This window comes from Triplophysa dalaica, chromosome 16 (assembly GCF_015846415.1).
Source record: "Triplophysa dalaica isolate WHDGS20190420 chromosome 16, ASM1584641v1, whole genome shotgun sequence".
Taxonomy (NCBI): Eukaryota; Metazoa; Chordata; class Actinopteri; order Cypriniformes; family Nemacheilidae; genus Triplophysa; species Triplophysa dalaica.
This window is the reverse complement of record NC_079557.1, coordinates 8,674,878-8,695,953: the sequence shown is the minus strand read 5'-3', so window position 1 is coordinate 8,695,953 and position 21,076 is coordinate 8,674,878. Positions and strand designations below refer to the sequence as shown.

General features: G+C 36.4%; 5 protein-coding genes across 7 annotated transcripts; 1 reads left to right on the top strand and 4 right to left on the bottom strand.

Moving 5' to 3' along the window:
* Positions 1-68: 68 nt before the first annotated feature.
* gsr (glutathione reductase) lies at positions 69-4,479 on the bottom strand. Its single transcript, XM_056769026.1, has 14 exons — positions 4,284-4,479; positions 3,726-3,998; positions 3,505-3,531; positions 3,314-3,402; positions 2,902-2,971; positions 2,605-2,752; positions 2,419-2,473; positions 2,203-2,302; positions 2,036-2,122; positions 1,780-1,947; positions 1,452-1,563; positions 916-1,047; positions 704-837; positions 69-592 (listed from the first exon to the last, which is right to left on the bottom strand). Exons 2-14 carry the CDS (start codon positions 3,957-3,959, stop codon positions 443-445), a joined length of 1,506 nt encoding a protein of 501 aa, XP_056625004.1. The 5' UTR covers positions 3,960-3,998; positions 4,284-4,479; the 3' UTR covers positions 69-442.
* A 1,417-nt stretch (positions 4,480-5,896) lies between these two features.
* On the bottom strand, positions 5,897-6,946 carry LOC130437633 (cytochrome b-c1 complex subunit 8). Its single transcript, XM_056769040.1, has 3 exons — positions 6,848-6,946; positions 6,171-6,342; positions 5,897-6,075 (listed from the first exon to the last, which is right to left on the bottom strand). The coding sequence occupies exons 2-3, from the start codon at positions 6,322-6,324 to the stop codon at positions 5,981-5,983; spliced, it is 249 nt and encodes an 82-aa protein (XP_056625018.1). The 5' UTR covers positions 6,325-6,342; positions 6,848-6,946; the 3' UTR covers positions 5,897-5,980.
* timm8a (translocase of inner mitochondrial membrane 8 homolog A (yeast)) lies at positions 6,941-8,605 on the top strand. The gene is made up of 2 exons (XM_056769038.1): positions 6,941-7,175; positions 7,859-8,605. The coding sequence occupies exons 1-2, from the start codon at positions 7,065-7,067 to the stop codon at positions 8,018-8,020; spliced, it is 273 nt and encodes a 90-aa protein (XP_056625016.1). The 5' UTR covers positions 6,941-7,064; the 3' UTR covers positions 8,021-8,605.
* zgc:101583 (uncharacterized protein LOC494104 homolog) lies at positions 8,316-11,331 on the bottom strand. Its single transcript, XM_056769032.1, has 6 exons — positions 11,199-11,331; positions 10,576-10,717; positions 10,147-10,203; positions 9,817-9,907; positions 9,564-9,724; positions 8,316-9,481 (listed from the first exon to the last, which is right to left on the bottom strand). The coding sequence occupies exons 2-6, from the start codon at positions 10,715-10,717 to the stop codon at positions 8,874-8,876; spliced, it is 1,059 nt and encodes a 352-aa protein (XP_056625010.1). The 5' UTR covers positions 11,199-11,331; the 3' UTR covers positions 8,316-8,873.
* A 166-nt stretch (positions 11,332-11,497) lies between these two features.
* Positions 11,498-20,955, bottom strand: btk (Bruton agammaglobulinemia tyrosine kinase). 3 transcript variants are annotated; one of them, XM_056770125.1, is made up of 18 exons: positions 17,867-18,023; positions 16,860-17,022; positions 16,557-16,661; positions 16,104-16,185; positions 15,807-15,935; positions 15,104-15,165; positions 14,654-14,841; positions 14,280-14,342; positions 14,101-14,155; positions 13,919-14,001; positions 13,585-13,712; positions 13,421-13,495; positions 13,178-13,349; positions 12,866-13,082; positions 12,719-12,783; positions 12,476-12,594; positions 12,235-12,392; positions 11,498-12,147 (listed from the first exon to the last, which is right to left on the bottom strand). In XM_056770125.1, exons 2-18 carry the CDS (start codon positions 17,004-17,006, stop codon positions 12,079-12,081), a joined length of 1,917 nt encoding a protein of 638 aa, XP_056626103.1. In that variant the 5' UTR covers positions 17,007-17,022; positions 17,867-18,023; the 3' UTR covers positions 11,498-12,078. The 3 variants fall into 3 exon arrangements, with proteins under 3 accessions (XP_056626103.1, XP_056626102.1, XP_056626101.1); XM_056770124.1 differs by lacking the exon at positions 17,867-18,023 and adding an exon at positions 20,862-20,955 and having other exon boundaries at positions 13,919-14,155; XM_056770123.1 differs by having other exon boundaries at positions 13,919-14,155; positions 17,867-18,030.
* Positions 20,956-21,076: the final 121 nt, after the last annotated feature.

Genomic DNA, 21,076 nt, shown 5'->3' with positions numbered 1-21,076 from the left:
GATGTTTTCTTTACTTGGGTAAGTTTTTGTGCATATTCCATAATTCAAAAATTATCCATAATTCAAAATAAAATGTTAGTGATATTTACATGTTTATTAAAATGTATTATAGAAAATGTCAAGGTTCTCAGAGTGAAATAAATACTGTTCATAACTTTGACATATTGAGCAAGCTCTACCTACTACCCACATATATTAAATCAAACTCTCACAATCCAGCCTTTAAGAAATGTTGTTGAACCCATCTATAACCCTGTTCCAGTCAAATAATAATACCATAATGCATACCTAAGTCCTGTGAGATATTTGAGCGCTTTAACCACCATATTGTGTTTTAACCACTGGTAATAAAACCTGACCATAGGGATAAAACAAAGCAGTCATGGTTTCTGTAATGTAGATTTTCCAAAAATACATTTTTATTGTTAAGAGTGGTCCTTGATTAGCGCAATGTAACTAGCTCCTCTGAGGATGTGGGGTGAATGGCAATGGTTCTGTCAAAATCTGCTTTAGTTGCTCCCATGTTAACGGCCACAGCAAAACCTTGAAGCATCTCATCACATCCTAAACCTTGCATATGAAGACCAACCACCTAAAAAAAAGAAAACGTATAAATGATTTATCAACTTGCTTTCCGTTTCTGAGCATGGATTTAGCACACCATCAAAAGTAGAGTACAGATGTCGTAATGTTACGCTCTCACCTTTTCATCTTTGCCTGCACACACTAACTTCATGACGCACTGAGTCTTTCGTGTGGTGATGGCATAATACATTGGGGTGAAGGATGTGGCAAAAACCTTCACATTGTCCTTTCCCCAGCTTTTAATGGCTTCATCTGTAACACAAGGTTTTCCATATCTCTTGTCAGAACTGCTTTAATTTTAAAATATAAAAGGCCAAGACATATGCTCACCTTCAGTTAGCCCCACTGTTCCGATAGGTGGGTGGCTGAACACAACAGTTGGGATGTTCTCATAATCAACTTTGGAGTCTGCTTGGTTCTCAAACAGTCGACGAACAAGCTTTCTGCCTGCAGCAATAGCGACTATCCATACAAACAGGAAATAATGGATGGTACATTTTAATATTACTTTAATAAAATAAATGAGAATAACTTTTAAGAGAAGCTATTTAATGAAAATAGGCAAGAAAAACTGTTCAAACAACTGGTTAAATAAATGAATGGTTTATAGATGAGATTAATGATTAGCATTTGTTATGACCAGTGAAGCAACTAGCAATGATATAGGGTAAAGCATTAAAATCAAACAATTTAATTTACACAATCTGATGGAATAATACAAGATGCCTTATGATGGCATTAAACTTAATGAATTTATTTTATTTACGATTTATGTGTGCATGCAGTTACTACAGAATCTCTTATACATTTAACTATTTTCTATAATAAATCATTTTGTTTTTACAGCATTAGAGGAGTATCCATACCAGGTGTAAGAAGAGCTTTCCCACAAACATCTCCAACAGCGTAGATGCCTGAACGAGTGGTGTTCTGGAACTCGTCCACCACAATGTGTCCCCTCTCATCAACCTTCACACCCTGAAAAACAACATTTAATCAGTAAGCTATTAGTTAACAAGATAAATAAGTATTATCCAATATCGCTTATGGGGTTAAGAGGAATTATAGCTTTTGCCTTTGACAGCCTCTGTGGCATGCAACTAAATATCATAAATAATACTCAATATAAATTAGCAAAAACAGCATGCATAGAAATGCATTTATAATCGAGGTCAAATTAAAATCCATTTTTACTATTTGACTGAGATTGAGGCCAGCGGTGTTGGGGTCCCTGCCGATAGCCCAGAGCAGACAGTCCACCTCAAGAATAGAGTCAAACTTCTCCTGAGCATCCTTGTTGTCGGGATCCTTCGTTACTAGCGTAACAGTGAGTCCTTTATCAGTCTTCTGCACTGACTTTACCTACAAACAATATCAGTGCATAAACTTTACAAAATGTGAAAATCAGCCTAACAAACCATCACATACTACATTACCTAATACTAGTTACCTGAGTATTTTTCCGTAGGTCAATACCGTGATTTTGCAATTCTTTGGTGCAATTTGAGCTTATCAAGGCATCGAAGTTCCTTAAAACCTTGAAAGAAAGAACACATTGTTTTGCTTAATTTATAGTCATGGTTGTCTTTTGGTGAACATACAGAATAGGGATTATACCCCGCCTTGTCGAATGATGATAGAAGTTTTGGACCCCAGAGTGGAAAGGATTCCAGCCATCTCCACTGCAATATACCCAGCTCCAACTATGACACTACGTCTGAATAAGGATACAAGGATTGGTTATTTTATAAGATTCAAAAACAAAGTAATATTAGTAAGGAAAACTGTCTCACTAAATTCACTAAAATGAATCAGCGATCAATCAACCCTTACTTAGGGCAGGACTCAAGTTCAAAGAATCCATCGCTGGTTATACCAAAACTGGCTCCTGCAACAAGTTTAAAGGAATGTTGGGTCTTAAAGCAACTTACAATGAAGTACACAAATCATTATTCATTGTAAAGACAGAATGCTGATGAGACAAGAGGCAGAAAAAAAAAGACTAATTTTGAAAAGTACCTGGCACATCCATCTCACTGACAGTGGACGGGTAGCCACCAGTGGCTATTAGGATATGAGGTGCAGTGTATTTCTTTCCATTGCATTCAACGGTGGGTTCAGGGTCATCAGTGAACCTTGCATAGCCATGAATGCGCTCAATCTTTCCCTGTGTGCAAACACCAACAGTTTCTCATTTATCACAATAAAAGGTCAATAAAAATGAAATGATCAAATTAAAATCTATTTCCCACAATATACACTTTTTAGGAAAAAGCTTAATTTACTACACAAATGATTCAAGTAAAACAAACCTACCTTGTCAAGATTATTCTGGTAAATCTGATTGAGGCGACTAACATAGGCATCCCGTTTTCGTTTAATAAGCCTGAAAAAACAACCAATGAGTGACTTTTAGTCCAGTAGTTTAGCATTGTCATCTCGAGTCATTGAAAATCCTGACAGCTAAACACTCATTCCCTATAAAAACCCTGCTCACACCTTAGATCTTTGTGTGTTCAACAAATTAAACACACTTCCTCAATGGTGAAGCAAGCCTGCAATGATTCAGAACAAGAAGGAACACGACCATAACCAACTGCTATGTCATTTTACTTTTTATGAAACACAGTATCACATCGTTTTTAAAGGAACAGTATCATCTACATATCCAACCTATTTGCAAATCACTGCCCAAAAAGTCCTTAAGAACAAACAAGTGTCATCTTACTCCCAGCTGAAATGTGCCTTTGCTCCTTCAAAGCCGTAGTCTTCATGATCATGGAGATACTCTGCATGGGTGGAGGCGTTCCACATAACCTGGAAATAATGCAAAAGACAACTTTGTAGTAAGCATTACTCTATTAATATGAACGAGAACAACCTATTCAATATTGCAGTGATATAGGTATAGCAAAGTACCTTTTTAGGAACGCAACCAACATTTACCTGCACAAGAAGAGAAGTTTACTTTATTAGTTAATATATCACTGGAAAAACAACAAACCCCAACATTTGCACACATGCACCAAACCAAAAGGCACACAATCTGGATGCTTCACAGAGCATCCCTGTGCAAGGACCAGATCAAACGTACATTAAAGTTAAATGTGGAGTTCCAAGAGTAAATGGCCTCTACTCACGCAGGTACCTCCGAGTTTATGACTTTCGATCACGGCAGCCTTGGCACCAAGTTCAGCTGCCCGCCGCGCACCGGCCAGCCCTCCTGATCCTCCGCCTATCACCAGAAAATCATAACGCGCGACGGATTCAGACGCCATGCTCCGGCTGAAGTGTTTAATATGTGAAGAAGACAGCGATCGCCCAAGAGAGAGTATAGACACTCGCAGTCGAGTCAACGGGTTTAATATCTCCATAACCAGGAAGCCAACACCCCGGTCACCGCTGCAGTTGAACTAATGGGAGGGACGTGAAAGCCCGTGCTTAGTCATTGTGAGTTGACACAATTGTGTGCAAATCCCAGAAGCAATTTAGGACAATAGTAGTTATTTATGCGATAGTAGATATGTGTGATACAAAAGATGGTAGTACCAATAGTAATAAATCCACCAAAATAAATGGTCAGCACAATTTTATTATATTAAAACCATGGGTAATTTAACCTACGGTCTCTTTTAAATATATGGTGAGCTACTTATAAAATATTTAGTATAATTAATCTCCGAGGAACATGCACTCACCAATCAAAATCTGTCGCTTACTTGTATCAAAAAACCTTTTGCGTTTAAATTTAAAACGTAACATAAACTGTATAGTTAAGTAGAAATTAAATGTTTAACTATTAACTTTTGCGACTCTGTTGAGCTTGCTCTTGCTCTCTTATGACTATGGTGGCCATCTTCGTTGTTTATAATGTAGAGTAGACGGAGGATTGTGTGTGAAGTCGGAATGAAAACGCTGAGCTGAACTGAGCATGCCCAATGCATGCGCCAACCCACGTGCCACCAAGTGGTGGTCCACACAAAGAGATTAAAAAGTCATGTGTAAAATACATAATATTTACGACGGCGTTTTAGTGCCACGTTAAAAAAAAGATTTCGAGAATAAAGTCAAAATGTTACGAGAATAAACTCGTCGTATTACGTATTTTGTTTACGTGAAAGTTGTAGTTTAAGAGTTTAAGTTTTGTTTAAGCACGTCATCTGAACCAGTTAGTTCTTAGTTCATGTCTGATTTTTTCTTCTGAATAAATTCAGTTTCCTACATAACCGCTGCAGTGTCCTTTTACTAATTACAACTCCGTGATGATGCGCCAAAAGACAAAGAATTTCCTTATTGCTAAATCCTAATCTAAAGTAGGATTTAACCAAATCCTCCACATCCATTGTTTCTATCAATTTTGTTTTTTTTCTCAAAATATTACGAGTTTATTCTCGTAACATTTCGACTTTATTCTCGAAATCTTTTTTTTTTAACGTGGCACTAAAACGCCGTCGTAAATGTTAAAGGAAAAGTATAAATAATCGTTATAAATAAAAATCCTGTCATTTACAAACCATCATGTTGTTACAAATATATTTTTATTTAGTTTGTGTGTACAGGATTGGATCCCTGTTGGATTTACATTTATTCCCCCAAGTTGGACAGGATATATATATATACATACATATCAGTTTCATTAGTTGTCAGCTATAATCATCAAAATTAAAAGAAATAAACACTTGAAATAAATGAGTCTGTGTGGAATGAATTTATACAGTATACAAGTTTTACTTTTTGAATGGATTTAGTGAAATAAATCAACTTTTTGATGATATTCTAATTATGATCAGCACCTGTATATATACACATTGTCAACATTTTGATTGTTAATGTTTATGTTGTGATAGTCATCATTATGCACACACATAACATATCATAATTTAGAAATTAGATATCATTTATTAGAATGATCTTACTCGTTGTAGAAATACCATGCACTGTGCTGTGTTTTACCTTTTCTGTTTTTCCTGTTTGCCCCTGTAAAGCTGCTTTGAAACAATACACATTGTGAAAAGCGCTATATAAATAAAATTGAATTGAATAACCGCTGTTAAAAAGAAATGGCATAAACAGATTTATTTATATTGAAGTGGTTGAAGATCTACAAAAAAGCCTAGGGCATGAAATAATTATTTGTAAAATTACATACATACATAGTGCAAATGCAAAATATACTTTATCTTAATAAAAAAATCAAAGTTTAGAAAGAACTGAGAAGCAAAGAAATACAGCAACCAAATAACAAGAATAATTTAGTAATTTATAAGTAAGGTAATACATTGCAAATTGAATAATGCAAACAAGTCAAATATTAATTTTCCATAAATATTTTCTTTATTGATGAATTGTACAGAAATATGAAGTCACATAAGAACATTTCTTCAGCCGAGTAATTTCACTTGTCATTCTCAAAGTCTGCAGGGTTCTTCCTTTTTCCCTGTTCATAGGCATGATTGCCCCATGTGTAGGTCAGGTACATCAGAACCATAGCTGTAGGTAAACAAACAGACATTTATTCATACACAGTTCATCTGTCTCTCTCTCTGTCTCTCTCAAATAAATACGTGGGTAAATGTATGACTTACGTGGTGCAACCTTGAATACAGATGCTGTAAATCGTCTCCACACATTTGGGATTCCCTTCGAAAAGTAGTTTGGGAAAGCCCTCTGCTCAAAGGGGGAAATACTGTACGTAACCACATGCCTGATCTTTGCCAAATTTCCGAAGTGTTTACCCATAGTGCCAAGATAGTTAATCTGAGAAAATAATAAAAGTACGTCTCAAATGCGTAAACAAATATAACACAAATACGTATAGGAGTGTATCATAAACAATCTTTGATTAGCTGTGTACTATGAACAGACAAATGAGATCAAATGAACACATGATAATGTATACGTGATACAGATATCAGATAAAACTGCATAATTTAATGCATTAAAAGAGACAGAAATTAGGATCTCATGAATTCAATAAAACACCATAAGGGTTGATAGTGGCAAGGAGAGAAATAGTTGATTTTGACACATAAGAAAGGATACGATTTCTTTAAAAACATTGGGCCACTCTTGTGCATTTTGTGGCTAGGCTAGCTAATTTTAGCAAGACCTTGTTTGACATTCATCTGTATCTACCTGTCTCTGTTCAAAGTCATATTCTCACTTCCATATACAAAGACTGAATTGCTAAATAATTTGTCATGACATTACTCCCCAATCAAAAAACACACAAAAGGCAAGACAATATTATATATTCACCAACCTTACTGCTCCTCAACACCGTTGTCCTACAATCGCTTCTGCGACTTCCGCGTGAAACCCTGCGACGTATCCGCTTCCCGTTAGCTTCAAGCTTATTGGTCCGTCGATCTACTGTTTCCAGGGTACTGAAACACGTGAAGGTCAACTCCAGCGCTGAATACAGTAGTCAGGTGTCCCTAAGTGAGTGATTTTCGTAGTGTTTGCTATTGTTTTCCCTCATGGAAAATCAAGGAGTAACGGCGGATCCGCAACTGCAGCAGTTTATCGAGATCGAGTCTCAAAAACAGAGGTTTCAACAGCTGGTTCATCAAATGACAGAAGTGTGCTGGGTAAGAGTGGTGCTGTCCTTCTAGTCTGGTGCAAAATGCATCTACATGATCAGGTTGCATAACGATAGATATGACAGTGTCCGATGTATAATCTCCTGTATTGTAAGTACTTTAATAATTGATAATATATTGATTTGGGAGATGTTTTGATAAGGTTGTCAAAATGTGTAAAGCAGTAAAATTATGCTCATGGAGATATAAAACATATGCAGGTTTGGGTGGGTGTAATAATTGAAACATTAACGTTAAATATCAGGTGCCCGGCAATTCCAGCGTTATGGATGTGACACTTTCTGTCAAAACCTGAAAAATTCATTTTTCAGAGAATGTATTTATTATCAAAATATTGAATCTTCTGTATATGTTTGACTAAAACCCCTGTTGATAGAGTCCAGACATCAGTCTATGCACAATTTTTCTGTTTTAAAAGAGAGAAAAAATTATGTGTTGTGGATGTGACAAAAGGACGCACATCTTTTGAGAGACAACATACTTTGCTTTAAAACACAAAAATGCTTGAAAAACCTTAAAAGAGACTTCAATTGGGCATTTTAACCACCAAATATTGACATCTGACACCGGCTAAGACTTTTCATCTTAAGGTTGACATTTGCAAAGAATTGCCCCTTTCCCCATTTCCGTCATATCTTTAATGTGATGTCATTGTGTATTTGTGTTTTCAGGAGAAGTGTATGGATAAGCCTGGTCCAAAGCTTGACTCCAGGACAGAGGTGTGTTTTGTCAACTGCGTGGAGCGATTCATAGATACAAGTCAATTTATCCTCAACAGGCTAGAGCAGACGCAGAGGAGTAAAACATCTTTCACTGAGTCTATGACGGACTAGTGGACCATTAGCCACTGCCTGGATGACAAGACCATAATTGAGGCTGTGGCGTGCCAACATAAGAACTTTAAGGTAACAGCTGTCACGACAGAGATGAAGATTCAATTATTGCCTCAAGGACAAAGTGCCTCATTTTGCTTCTTTGAAGGCCAGATATTGTTAACCAAAAGGATGCATGTACAGTCCCTCAGCGAGTCATTATAGAATTCTGTTGGTATGTATGTGATAATCTGGAATGGAAGAGCCTTTCCTTTGACTTCCTATTTAGACCACCAGAACTCATTCACACCATGTCTGGGTTGCATTGTTTAACAAGAAATGCTTCAAGGTCTTACACCATGACTGTTGAAATTGTTGGACAGATGCAAGTTGCAACTTCATATGATGTATAAAAATGACATATACGTTTTTTTTGTGAAATTATTAAAATTCCTTATACAGACACTTATAAAAGATAAATAAAAGAAAACAATTCATTCAATGTTAACAAGATTTTCCTATGAATTAAAACTATGTAAACCCATACAGGGGCAGGCTGCAACTGTTTCTGATCTTAAATAAATAATACAGCATTTATTAAGACAATTATGTTCAGCAGACTATTCTAAACTGTTCTACAGATATGTTTTCTATTTATTATAAATCTCTGCACATCCTTGCTACTCTGAAAAATACCAATAGCATAAAAATAGCAAAATAAAAAATTGGCAAGATGGAAATAGTAATTGCACATGAATATATGCCAGAGAAGTACATAAACTTGAAAACTGTTAAAGAGAAAGGCTCAGTATATTTGTACCATTGCATATAGTTGAAAAAATGTGCCATTGCTACTCTTTTCTGAGCTCTCAGGTTAAAAGCCCTTCATGCTTCTTTCCTTCGTCAGATTGCTTTCATCCCGAATAATTCTTTCCTCATTTGGCAAAGCAAAATATGGTTGACTGCATGTGCCACCTTGAAGGCCATGGTGCAGATACAGTGGCAAAGAGTCCAAGGTGAAATTGATGTCTTTGAAAGCATGAAGAAGAAAAATGCCGATAACGATAGTAAGAAAGCCACTAACAGTTCCAGTGGCCCCATCAATAGACATACGAAGCCACTCTTTAAACAAAATGGCTGAACAGGCCATGACAGAGGTAGTAAAGAACACATAATAAATAGGTGTAACGATAGAGGTGTTAAATATGTCAAGGGCCTTATTAAGGTAGCTTATCTGAATACTGATGCAGATCACAAGGAATATGAGCAGAGCCCAAAATAAGGGCTCTTTCAGAACTGCCGTTCCAGCTACCAGCTCTTTTATGCCGATGCCTAGGCCTTTCACACAGGACACGGAGAGTGAGCCAATCACAGAGCAGATGAGGATGTATACCAGCACGTTCTTCTGACCGTAGCGTGGCGCGACGATGAACATCAGAACCAGGCTGCTCACAACAATGCAGACAGCATAAGCAATGAAGCCTGTAATACACGTAAGAGACAATAAAAATCTGACTTGACAATATCAATATTACAAGTGCTTGTTGAAATCGTTTTATGGTACCCGGATCTTTTAGTTTCTCTGCCATTGCGCTCAAGGAGGCAACCTCTTCCTCTTGTGGAGCATGGAGGACCATAACTGTAGAGCCAAAGATGCACAGCAAGCAACCTATTTTTCCGTGGACATTCAGTCGCTCGCCCAGGAAGTATGATGAGAGGACAGCACTGAAAAGATAATACATTCAAAGTGTATTCAAATAAAATATTTCATTTGACACTGTAGAGACCAGAATATAAATAATATTAAATTAATTTACCTGACCAAAACACTCAATGCTCCAAGAGGCGTTACCAATGTGGCAGGTGCAAATGCATACGCTGCGAAATTAGCCACCTCACCTATTCCCACTAAAAATTAAACATTTACATTTTAAAATGTATGTAGGGATAACATTATTTCATTGTGAAGACTCATGAATAGGGCTATTAAACAACAATCGCATCCAAACTTTTATTCTGGATGCTACTAATCGTGATTAATCATTTGACAGCCCTAGCCATGAATCCGAGCAAACTGCAAAGTGTGTAATTCAGCAAATACATTAACAAGCGTGCATCCTTAAATAAAAAACATTTTTATGTCATACTTGATATAAGTCCTGCCCACCACATCCATTCTTTCAGATATGCATATCCTCCTTGACCTAAATGATGGAAAGAACAGATTAGACAAAAGAAAAAAAATGAAGCAAACTCAATCACAGTTTAGACAAATAGTCCAGATATTGTCTGAGGAATTTAAAGGGACAGTTCTTGAATACCATAGTATGAAAATTGCTCTTTTTTTTGTTCTGTTAAATACTTAAGAAGATATTTAGAAGAATGTAGGAAAGCAAACATTTCTGGGGGACTTTGACTACCATTGTAGTCAATCGGGTCCAATAAGTGTTTGGTTACAAGCATTCTTCCAAATATCTTTCTCTGTGTGCAAACAAACAAAATAAATGCATAGAGATTTAGAACAACTAGACAGTGAGTAAATGTGTGAACTAATGTTATCCCTTTAACAAACTCACCTGCTCTAGTAGAGCCCTTTTTAGCGAGTCGTAACAGCCCTTTCTTTTTCAATATAAAGCTACATCCGATGAAGATAGTGGAGCTTACAGCAAGCGCCAAACCAGTGTAGAAGTCAGAGCGGTGTGCAGCGTCGGAATCCATCTAAATGTAGTTATAATAAAAGTCTGTTATACACTGAAGTTACATAGACGTCTCCTTTTTAAACGTATTTAGCCGCCTAACTAGACAGCATTGTAGACATGACGGAAGTGTGCCGAGGAAGCCCAGTCTTCTCGCCCATAATGATGTCTAGGTAGGCAGTTTGAAACACAGCAATGACACAAAAAGGGAAGCGAATCATGTGACTCGTGATTTTACACAGAGCCAGTTCTCCAAAACAATAAAATATAAACTAATCTGCATTATACATTTACGACTAACGTTACACATTGTTACATCATTGCCAAACACGCAAAATATAAAAAGTTATGCAGACTATTAACATGAACACGATTAATATAAGACGTATTTTACTCTGCCAGGAAACGTCGCTTTAGGTTATATTGCTTATTTGTTTTCATTAACAAATCTTTGTCAAACACACTAAAATATATGAATTGTAATTGGTTTTAAAATGACAAACCTTCTCATCGCGTCACCCATCGGTGGCTTTTCTCGCCTCGTCAGAATAAACTTCCTGTTAAAGTGACAGTAAGCCGGGTTGCCAGATACTCTTAACTCGTAGATGCTGGGTGATTGACAACTGCATTTTATATAAAGACAGCAATGTGATGAACAAACTAATGTTGGAGCTGAGACCTTAATAACAGATCATTAGATAATACATTTTCTAAATTAACATACTTTTAGCTTATTAGCATGTCAAAGAGTGATCACAAAGACAATTAGAAATATATATATATATATGAAATCAGTCAAAAACATCTTACAAACGGTTCTTATTTTATTAATTTCAGTCACACATACATTTTTTTATTTAAATATGAGAATCTAACCACAAAACAGGATGTGGTTTAAAAGCAATATTTACACAGCAAGACCTAAACTTTTCTTATAGATGCTTCTTTGTAACTAAGGTTTACTAATGTTTTTTTTATATGAAAATGGAGTCAAATTAACTCAAAAAATAAATGCAGGCACTATATACATGAAAGGGATGCAATCCTGAATTTATTGTTGTTGTAGCTTTTATAAGGCTGTTAATAATAAACGGTACCATTTCATATTAAACTTAATGAGGGAATTTTATAAATAAGGAATTTCTAAATGAACATACAAGGAAAATACTTCATTGTCAAATGGGAATTTACAGTTCATTGAGCGTATTCAAGAACTAACAGTTATATTTTCATTAAATGTATTCACATTATTGGGTTCTTCTTTTCAAAGTAATTTTTTAAGTGAACGGTTTTTATATAAATTCTTGTTGACCGTACACGTTTGTAGATATATATCCTTATTGTACAAGGGTTCACTGCGGTTGTGTTTATGGTCATCAACTTTTACATATTGAAAAGCAAATCCTTGATGATCACGACGAGTTCCTGAAAGGTGGGCCGTTCATCTGCTCTCTATAAAGAAAAAGAGGGTAATCATTTTGATTTCATATATCATTTTACATAAGATTTTCACATGCAAATATAAGCTATAGTTTGTACCTCATGCCAACAGCTCATCATTATGGAATAAACTCTCTCGTTGGCCATTTGCGGGCGATAAAGACGCTGACCTGTAGATATTTTCTCTACTATCTCTGTGTTGTTCCACCGCTCGTACGGCATTCTACCCATAGTGTAAACCTCCCACATCAAAACACCTGGGAAAACAGTTATGCAAAGAGAAAAGTTAGGTAAAGAGAAAATGAAACTATTGTTTTGACAAAAGGTGAAGTTGACGCACCAAATGCCCAGATGTCTGACTTGCTGCTAAACTTGCAATAAAGGAGGACTTCAGGTGGAGACCAGCGCACAGGGAACTTTGAGCCCGCAGAGCTCAAGTATTCATCATCCAAAACGTACCTGTAATTACAAAAGGTTACTTAGAAAGACAACGATTTCTCTGTTTAATAAAAGCCTAAGGAATCATTTTGTACGTTAAATTGAGATAAACTAGTGCTCTGATTTATGCATAAAACTGTCTTACCTTGACAAACCGAAATCTGTCACTTTAATGGTTCCGTTTGTATCTACTAAACAGTTTCTAGCAGCCTACAAACAAACAAAAATCCATATAACATCATATTTTTCAACTTTTTATCTTCCAGTTAACAAATAATTATGTTTTACGCACAAGGTCTCTGTGAATGTACTGATTGGCCTCCAAGTAGGTCATACCCTCACTGATATCTTTACACATCTCAAGAAGCATAATACCAGTGGGGTTTTGCAGTCCATCCCGTAAGTAGTTCAACAGACATCCATTGGCAAGATACTCAGTGACTATATAAATGGGTCTTTGTTTTGTGCATACGCCATAGAGCTGCACCAGGTTTTCATGACAGAGTTTCCTAAAATTATACAGACAATTTAAAATGGTAAATACGCAACCTTAGCCTGTGATAGATAACATAGATGATCAATAATGCACTTTGGTTGTACTTACATCATGACCTTAGCCTCCTCAATGAAGTCGTCCTCAGACATTGAGCCCTCTTTTACCATTTTAATGGCCACATCATGGCGGCCTTGCCACTTCCCATATTTCACCACACCGAACTGCCCATTGCCGAGTTCTCTGATAAACGTAAGCTGTCGAGGATCAATCTCCCAGCCTCCTGGAATAAAAAATAAAGAATTGTAGCACTTCCTTTACAGTGAGATTTTTATCAGTCAAATGTGAACTCACCATAACCCAGACCTGCCGTAGATGGAGCATGCTCAGTCCGGTTGGACACAATGTGTTTTAGTCTGCTTACCAGACCTGAGATGGATAAATTTAATTTGGTTTAGCACTTTTAGACTCATAATGTCATAGAATATTTGCATATGAGTACAAATAGTAACATTTACCCGCTGCATTGTGCTGATGGTAAATGATAAGCTCTGGGATAGTGCTGAAGTTGTGGTTCTCTGCTAGATAGAACTGATCTTGTGCGGTGACGCATATGTTGTAGTGTCTGCAGTTCCCAACAGTCTCGCTGGAAGGAATGAGAAGTCAGTGCCACTTAACCTTTGAGATTACAGCGATACCTTCAATCCCTCTTACACAGAGAATTTGAGAGAAGTCCATCAATTTTCACATCGGAAACTGTGATGGGGCTCATCCAAGTTTTGGATCATGGTTTGGTTTCGATACATTAACTCTTAAGACAAACGTTCTGCAGATGCTATAAATTAAACTTACCCACCAACCTTGGTAAACACAGAGACAGTGTATTTTCCAGTAAATTTGCCAGAATCTCTCACTAGGAAACCACCATCTTTATTCTGTTTTGAATGACGGTACGGAAGAGGGATTAAACAGAGTATTGTATACATCAAAATTGAAAATCCTATTTTTGATAGCAGGCATGGCTCCGTACTCACTTCCGTTTTTAATAAATTCTCCGCTTGACTACGGTTAATGTTCTTGCAGTACCAACTATGAAAAAAGCAAATGACTTAATTTATGGTGGGAACTCCAGATGAAGTTAAAATGACATCCTTTGTGGTTAGACACTGTGTATAAAGTTATTTATGTTTGATGTCTGCTCGCATCTACTTACTCGTATTTCTCCAATCCATTCAAGGCCTGAGCAATATAGTTACTTGGAATATATCCTTCATTTCTGTAATTAGTGATAAGCATGATAATGTTAATGATTTTCATATCTGAGAGGACATGTAATATAGACACAGCTCTAATTGGACAGCTAGTTCCACGTGACTACCTTAAGCCCACATCCTGTAAAAGTTTCATCTGGTATGCAAATACTTTGACACCTGGTTTTATAGAACTCGTTCTGACATTTGCAAAGTTTAGATCTTGATGTCTATCAGTGTAGAGCAAAGGGTTCACTTGAATTTACATCATGTTTACATGGCAACTTGCTGGAGTGTGTTGACAAATAAATATGTGATCATTAGCGCAGTCTCTTACCCGTATTTATCTCTAGCTCTAAACCAGTTGGGATCATTGATATCTAAGAGTGTGTACTCCTCATCCTTCCTCAACTCCAAATCGTGTGACGCCATTGGTGTGTATTCATATTCAGCTATAACGGTCATGCCCACGCTGAAGCCTGAGGATACGGGTGGCTGGGGGGGCAATGGCCTGGACAACTTTTCCTAAGGCAGGAATGTAATAGACATCAGTTTTCAGGAGCAAATCTGACATGACGTCATGTATGTTTTTGAAAACGTTTTGCTTTCCTGTGGCTTAGTGGTTAAGACATGGCACTAGCAATGTCAAGGTCATGGGTTTGATCCCAGGGGATTTTATATAATCAGAAACAAATGTATTATACAATACAATGTACGTTGCTTTGGATAAAAGTCTCTGCCAAAAGCGTAAATGTAAATGTAAATGTGGAAAAGATGAGTTACCGACCTCTTCAGGTGTAGGTGGGAGTGGCTTTCTGGAAATACTCTTATTATCTCTATTCAGAAAGCCTTAAAAAGAGTAACATGTCAGCATGCATTGAATGAATATGATTGCTGAATGCTTTTATAATAAGAAATAGGCACCAAACTTGATGGGATAGTTTACCCAAAAATGAAAATGAAATATTTTGTCATCATTTACATGAATATTTGTATCCAAACAGTTCTGGGGCACTGTTGACTTGACTAAAAAACTACTACGGTAGTCAATGGTGCCCTAGAACTGTTAAGATTTCCATATTCTTCAAAATATCATCCTTTTGTGCTCAACACAAAGAATTTTATACTGTTGGTGAACAGATTGAGGGTAAGTAAAGGGTGACAAAATTGTCATTTTTGGGTGAACTATTCCTTAAAAGTCCCAGTGAAATTTAAAATGACAAGGCCTATTTTTTTTAATGAAATATTGCAGCGTTTGTTGTAAATAGTTAATCAATGTGGGTTTTTCTTATTTTAACATTCGCGTGCCCTCATAATCTTTACTTAAAATCTGAAAATTCACTTCCTTCCTGTTCTGACAATGCATATAAATACGAAAGTATCCAACTTATAGTTCACAGGGACTTTAAGTGTTAAAATAACAAAACAATGCTGCCATTTTGAACCACAAGAGTGTGCCAATGTATTTTTACTTTGCTGCCTCCACAGACCTCCATTTTTGCTCTCCATCACTCGGCAACCCATAGCCTTTTTATCCTCCTGCTTGCAACACTTCCACATGCCATCTTCCCAGAAACGTGGATGGAACTTCTGCATCAGGTCCTTGTTGGACTGGACCACTTTAAAACAGGTGTAAAGAAAGTTATTTACATTAAATCAACACTTGATTTTGCATAGTACATAAAAAAGTAATGGGAAGTCTTTATATTTATTTCCTTATTGTATCTGTAATGTAGCCAATTTAAATGTGGCTTAATTTGACTGCTGGACTTGATAAACATACTGACCGTTCTTTAATTCCCGTATCCACTGCTTTCGAACTTGGTCTGACTTTGCAAATATATACAGCGGACCTTCGTCATAGACTATCTAAGCAAAGAAAATCAGAAAATCTGTGGTTTGAAACACTTTTTGAGCTAAAAAGTTACTGAAGAACAGTGCAGTTTTCTTCTGTCGGGTGCATTTACAGAGTCAGCACCTGTTGAGTTCTGTGGTTCCTCTGATTTCAGACTCAGAAGAGACAAAGTTTCACTTCTGCACATTGACTCTCCGCTGTTTAAAAGCCTTAAAAAGCTGTTTTACTATCGGCCTAATAATTATTTATACTTTTGTAAAAGATCTTAAAATAGGTGCTAGGTTAGCACATATTTACAAGGTAACTGTTGTTTTTCAACAAAGATTTTTTTTTAATAATAACTACCGACACATAATGAACATTTCTATTCTTCACACAGACCCACCTGAAATGGGTAGAGTCGTTCAGGAGGTGTGTTGTCATCCGGTAAAACAATCGCCACACATTTTATCTTTTCAGTGTCCACATAACCCTTAAGTCCTTTCCTTTTCTACAAAGTGAATAGGAGAGTTGTGTTACAAAAACATCCATTGTTGTATGAAATTTGGACACAGTTTTAACATCCTGGAACTTTGGTCAGTGGTTTGGAACAATCTATTCAAATCAAGAACTTTTTTCCAAAACATCCTCAACACATTCTCACGTCTACTAGTGAAACAAAAGATATTTTAATAACATTGTTGCTTACCCCTTTATCAACATCATAGTCATAATAGGAGATCTTGTCCTGTGTGAGTACAAACAACCTCTCTTTGAAGTTTAAAGGCGAAGTCTTCTTCTTTTGCTGGGACCGTTTTATAAAAATCTCCTCCAGAATGTTGTCTGGCATGTTCATTTAAATCTGATGTAATCTTGAGCAAACAAAAAAGGATAATGTGTTATCATTGATGAACATAAGTATGTAAAACCATGCTGACATTATATATCACTTAGAGTGATGACTTCTCTATTATGTGATATTGTTATTTATTATGAAGAATTCCACAAATAAAATTGCTTACGTCATTTCAATTGAATTTTATAAAATATGATTTATAGTTGTTTCCACATCATGGAACATTTGTTTTCTAAGGTTGTGAAATTGAACATGTAATTGTTTGGTTCATATAAAAAAATGAATTTTATGACAATTTGTCTGCTGCATCAATATACAAAATGTTAGTGTCTTCTTTTACTTAAATACATTTACTAGTGTGGTTTTCATTTTATCCTACATCCTGGTTTTCCCTGTTCAACAGATGATTAGGATTCATTTGCATGAACCCTCCTGTATGAATGATGTCTCTGTTGCCAATATTTCCTCATTTTTATCATCCATTTCCTTTGAATATTTCTTCCTGCTCTGGTCTATCTGGCCAACCCAAAAATCCAGTTCTAACTACATACTCTTTCCTATCTACTATCCAAAAATGAAACTGCTTATTAAACTGCTGCTGTGGCTTTAGAACATTAGGCTGCTGCACAATGACCCAATTGATTCCAGCAAATGGGACAGGTGAGAAAGTATGTGTTAAGAAAAAAAACATCAGCATTTGTTAATCATTTAATGTCCTTGTTACAGAGCCCTTTAATTTATTACAGTTTGCAGATTGTAATCTCTGACTTGGTTTTGCAAACTTTAGAGGCTAATAGAAGGTTATTTTTCATTGCATAGACAAGGACAAGTTTTGGTATAGAGAAGCATTTGGTGGTTACCTCAGTATCGTCTACGTAAGAATCCTCTAATCTCAATATGTTATGTTCCTCATTGCTTTCAATGCCTCCATATTAATAATCCTGAACGTCAGTTTCTCTCGTGTAGTTGTTAAACGCTGAGTCGTCTGTGCGGTAGAGAAGCCGAAGTGCCTATTTAAAACCAACACAGCATTTCCTGGTTTCTTCTGCTGCTACAGAACCAACCTCTAGTTTAACACATTTAAGACAGATGCTTTGTGATAAAAAGCTTAACAAAATTGCAGCTATATTGTACTGTGGGTTAATATTCACCATGCACAGTTGTTGATGAATCACAAGTGCATGTTTCAAGCAGACTCTTTACCAGTATAACAACATTGTTGAGTTGGTATATGTCAGGCCTCCAATGTAACACTCTTTAGTTTTAACAACTTTGTTTGTCGTGTTAACTTTTCAAAGGCCTGTGACTTACAAGCACTGACACTGTGGAACTCAGAGGGAAGTTGCATCAGTGTTGTGATACAGAGGAAGGGGAAACTTGTATCGGCATCAGTGTGCAGTACGAGTCAGATAAATACTGTTGAGCTTGTCTCTGTTTCACATCAGAGGGGGTTTTCATGACAGCTGTTGCAAAAACCTACCCAGAACTACTATCTCTTAGGAAGAACAAGTTTATGTAATACCAAACTATACTGTAAATAGAGGATTTCAAAGTTTTGGGGAATCTGGATCCTCATTTTAGACCAAACTGTTACGGTCAGTTCTCGTCCTTGATTCTGATTGGCTGAGCCAAGCTCTAAGCCGTTATAAAATAACCCGATATATAACGGCTGACCGCATTACATTGCCTAAGTATAATTTTATTTATGTTATTTTATGAAACCTTGCTAAGCATATGGATTAACTGTTTATAAAAGCAATAAGCCCCACGAAGCAGTGGTTTAGAGTGCATTTAATAATGCCTAAGGGTTTTTTTCACAGCGCCCTTAGCCGTTATAAAATGCATTGTAACCCACTGCTTCTTGGGGCTTATTGCTTAAGTAATAGATTCTTTGAAAACTAAACGTAGAATAACAATGCAACCATACTCGCTTAGTGGTGTTGAGTTCATTAAAATTGTTGTTGTGCAACAGGAATCGTCTAGAATGTCCTCTGTCTATAAGGTTCCTGAATGATAAGTATGTGTGCATTGCTGATGTTAGGAGGCAGGCGCTTGGCAAAAGATAGTGTGCTAAATTACACCACAACTTTTCTACACCTCTGTGGTTTCAAACTAATGGTTTGCTTGCATATTTACTCTGCTTTTTATGTCACAGCGTTCATCTATATAACATTATTTTGAGCATGCTATTAAAGTTACAGTCGCTGTTGTTTCGGCTTGCTGTGCACTGTTAGAGGTTTAGAAAAAAAAACTTGACTTACAAAAATAATGATTGACAGAAACAACATGTTCCTGTAACCCAGCTGATACAGTATACGGCTGGCCATGTCATGGGTAGAGTTTCTGGGAGGAACCACATACAGTATACTAACAAAACACAATGAAAACAAATATTTGTTGTTTTAAAGGTGGGGTGGTTGATTTGGAAATGTGCTAATTGTACTGACATTTTTTTGGCACTGAAATTATAAACCCACCCTATATGCGATTCGCCATACAAAGCCATGCCTCCTCCGAACACATGAATGTTTTTTGTAAATCCACGCAACAAATTACAAACTAAATTCTCGAAGAATGTAAATATCTGTCGAAAAGAAAGAGAGCAACCATGGTATTGTCTTTCAGACGCTTTGCCTGCATGAGCTGTCTCAATCCTTTATAAAATGATCTGATGTTAATTCGAGTTTTCCTCTTTGATTTGACGTTTTTATCACTGCTTTTCTACTTGTTTTGTAGATTTACTTGTTGTCGCTTCCGCAGGAAAGTTTGATTGTTGCTGATTATCCGCCATTCTCCCTACATTGACAGGCAGGAGCGCCAGAACGTTTTGATTGGACGAACGTTTTTGGGTCCTACGCCTTCACAGACGATATATAATTACAAAGAATATTGTTCGACCACTTTACTTCTTATTTGCTGTAAGGATGTAATGAGATTTCCAACCAACATGACAAAAATGTTTCTGGACCGGATCACCCATCCTGCCTTTAACTTTAGTAAATGAAATGTAGTCAACTCAAATTCATGTAATAAATCATATTTTCCACGTTGAATTAACGCAAGATTTTAAGGCAGGCTGGTAACTTCATTTTTTAAGTTGAAACAACAAATACATTTTTATAGTGGTGTTCTTTGACAAGACTGTACATTGCTTTGGATTAAAGCATCTTCATGAATATAAATAAACACTAAATGTCACTTACTAGACTTTTATAAGACTTTAATATTTATCAAGGTGACCAATTCATATTAATACGTTGGATACTATTCACATGTTTTAGTACAATTTACTTTGTGCAAGTGATGTTTATGTTTAGGGGTGGAGGGGCTTCATTCTTACTATCATATATGTGATTCACGAATTACGAATTAGTCACCTTATTAAGCACTTACAAATGCCCGTGAGATCAGGCTGTTTCATTGTGTTCTGGGTCAATGTAAAGCACAAAATGCTAGATATTTGACACTTATGCTAAAATATAACTATACCTTACTATGTATTTAGCCTTATAATACGGTGTCTAAAAGAATTCATAAGAGTATATTTGCTTACATTTTCTTAGTTTTTTCATTTTTTCAAATTTTTTTAATGTTTGTGATGACGCTAAATCAAAATGTCTGTTATTTATTTTCATATACGTTTTCCTGGTTATTTATTGATATTTACTTGGTTATAAACACAGCTCATTGTTTTTGTAAGAGCAAAGACAAGCGAATTTCTATCTCTTCAAGTAATACCATTACTCAGTGTCTAAACAATTACAGTTTCCACTAATCTCTGGCAAATAACACCAATTTAGTCTTTAAAAGAGGGACCCAAGTTTTAAACTATTAAAGACACATAAGAAATCCTACCTCTTTTTCGTCCAGTGTGATCTGGCACAAGGGTGAGATGAGTTTCAGACGAGCAGCTTGATAAACTGGACACTGAATCAACAGTGGACCAAACTCCACCCTACCACAGGACTTCATACCCAGTTCCCCTTTTGCTTCCTGCTCATTTTCATACTGTCGCTCATGCAGGGCTGTGTTAACAGTTTCACACACATATGGTGACACTTGCATGCAGC

Excerpts from the sequence above, each read along its gene's own strand:
- btk (XM_056770124.1), bottom strand. The coding sequence starts at position 17,006 with ATGAACATGCCAGACAACATTCTGGAGGAGATTTTTATAAAACGGTCC. Across the intron at positions 16,662-16,859 it reads ACTATGATGTTGATAAAGGG|AAAAGGAAAGGACTTAAGGG; the intron begins GTAAGCAACAAT and ends TTCACTTTGTAG. Across the intron at positions 16,186-16,556 it reads AACGACTCTACCCATTTCAG|ATAGTCTATGACGAAGGTCC; the intron begins GTGGGTCTGTGT and ends TTCTTTGCTTAG.
- LOC130437633 (XM_056769040.1), bottom strand. The coding sequence starts at position 6,324 with ATGGGTAAACACTTCGGAAATTTGGCAAAGATCAGGCATGTGGTTACG. Across the intron at positions 6,076-6,170 it reads TGTATTCAAGGTTGCACCAC|CTATGGTTCTGATGTACCTG; the intron begins GTAAGTCATACA and ends GTTTACCTACAG.
- zgc:101583 (XM_056769032.1), bottom strand. The coding sequence starts at position 10,717 with ATGGATTCCGACGCTGCACACCGCTCTGACTTCTACACTGGTTTGGCG. Across the intron at positions 10,204-10,575 it reads AAAGGGCTCTACTAGAGCAG|GTCAAGGAGGATATGCATAT; the intron begins GTGAGTTTGTTA and ends TCCATCATTTAG. Across the intron at positions 9,725-9,816 it reads GCATTGAGTGTTTTGGTCAG|TGCTGTCCTCTCATCATACT; the intron begins GTAAATTAATTT and ends TTATCTTTTCAG.
- timm8a (XM_056769038.1), top strand. The coding sequence starts at position 7,065 with ATGGAAAATCAAGGAGTAACGGCGGATCCGCAACTGCAGCAGTTTATC. Across the intron at positions 7,176-7,858 it reads AAATGACAGAAGTGTGCTGG|GAGAAGTGTATGGATAAGCC; the intron begins GTAAGAGTGGTG and ends TTGTGTTTTCAG.
- gsr (XM_056769026.1), bottom strand. The coding sequence starts at position 3,959 with ATGGAGATATTAAACCCGTTGACTCGACTGCGAGTGTCTATACTCTCT. Across the intron at positions 2,303-2,418 it reads GAACTTGAGTCCTGCCCTAA|ACGTAGTGTCATAGTTGGAG; the intron begins GTAAGGGTTGAT and ends ATCCTTATTCAG. Across the intron at positions 2,123-2,202 it reads TCATCATTCGACAAGGCGGG|GTTTTAAGGAACTTCGATGC; the intron begins GTATAATCCCTA and ends CTTTCTTTCAAG.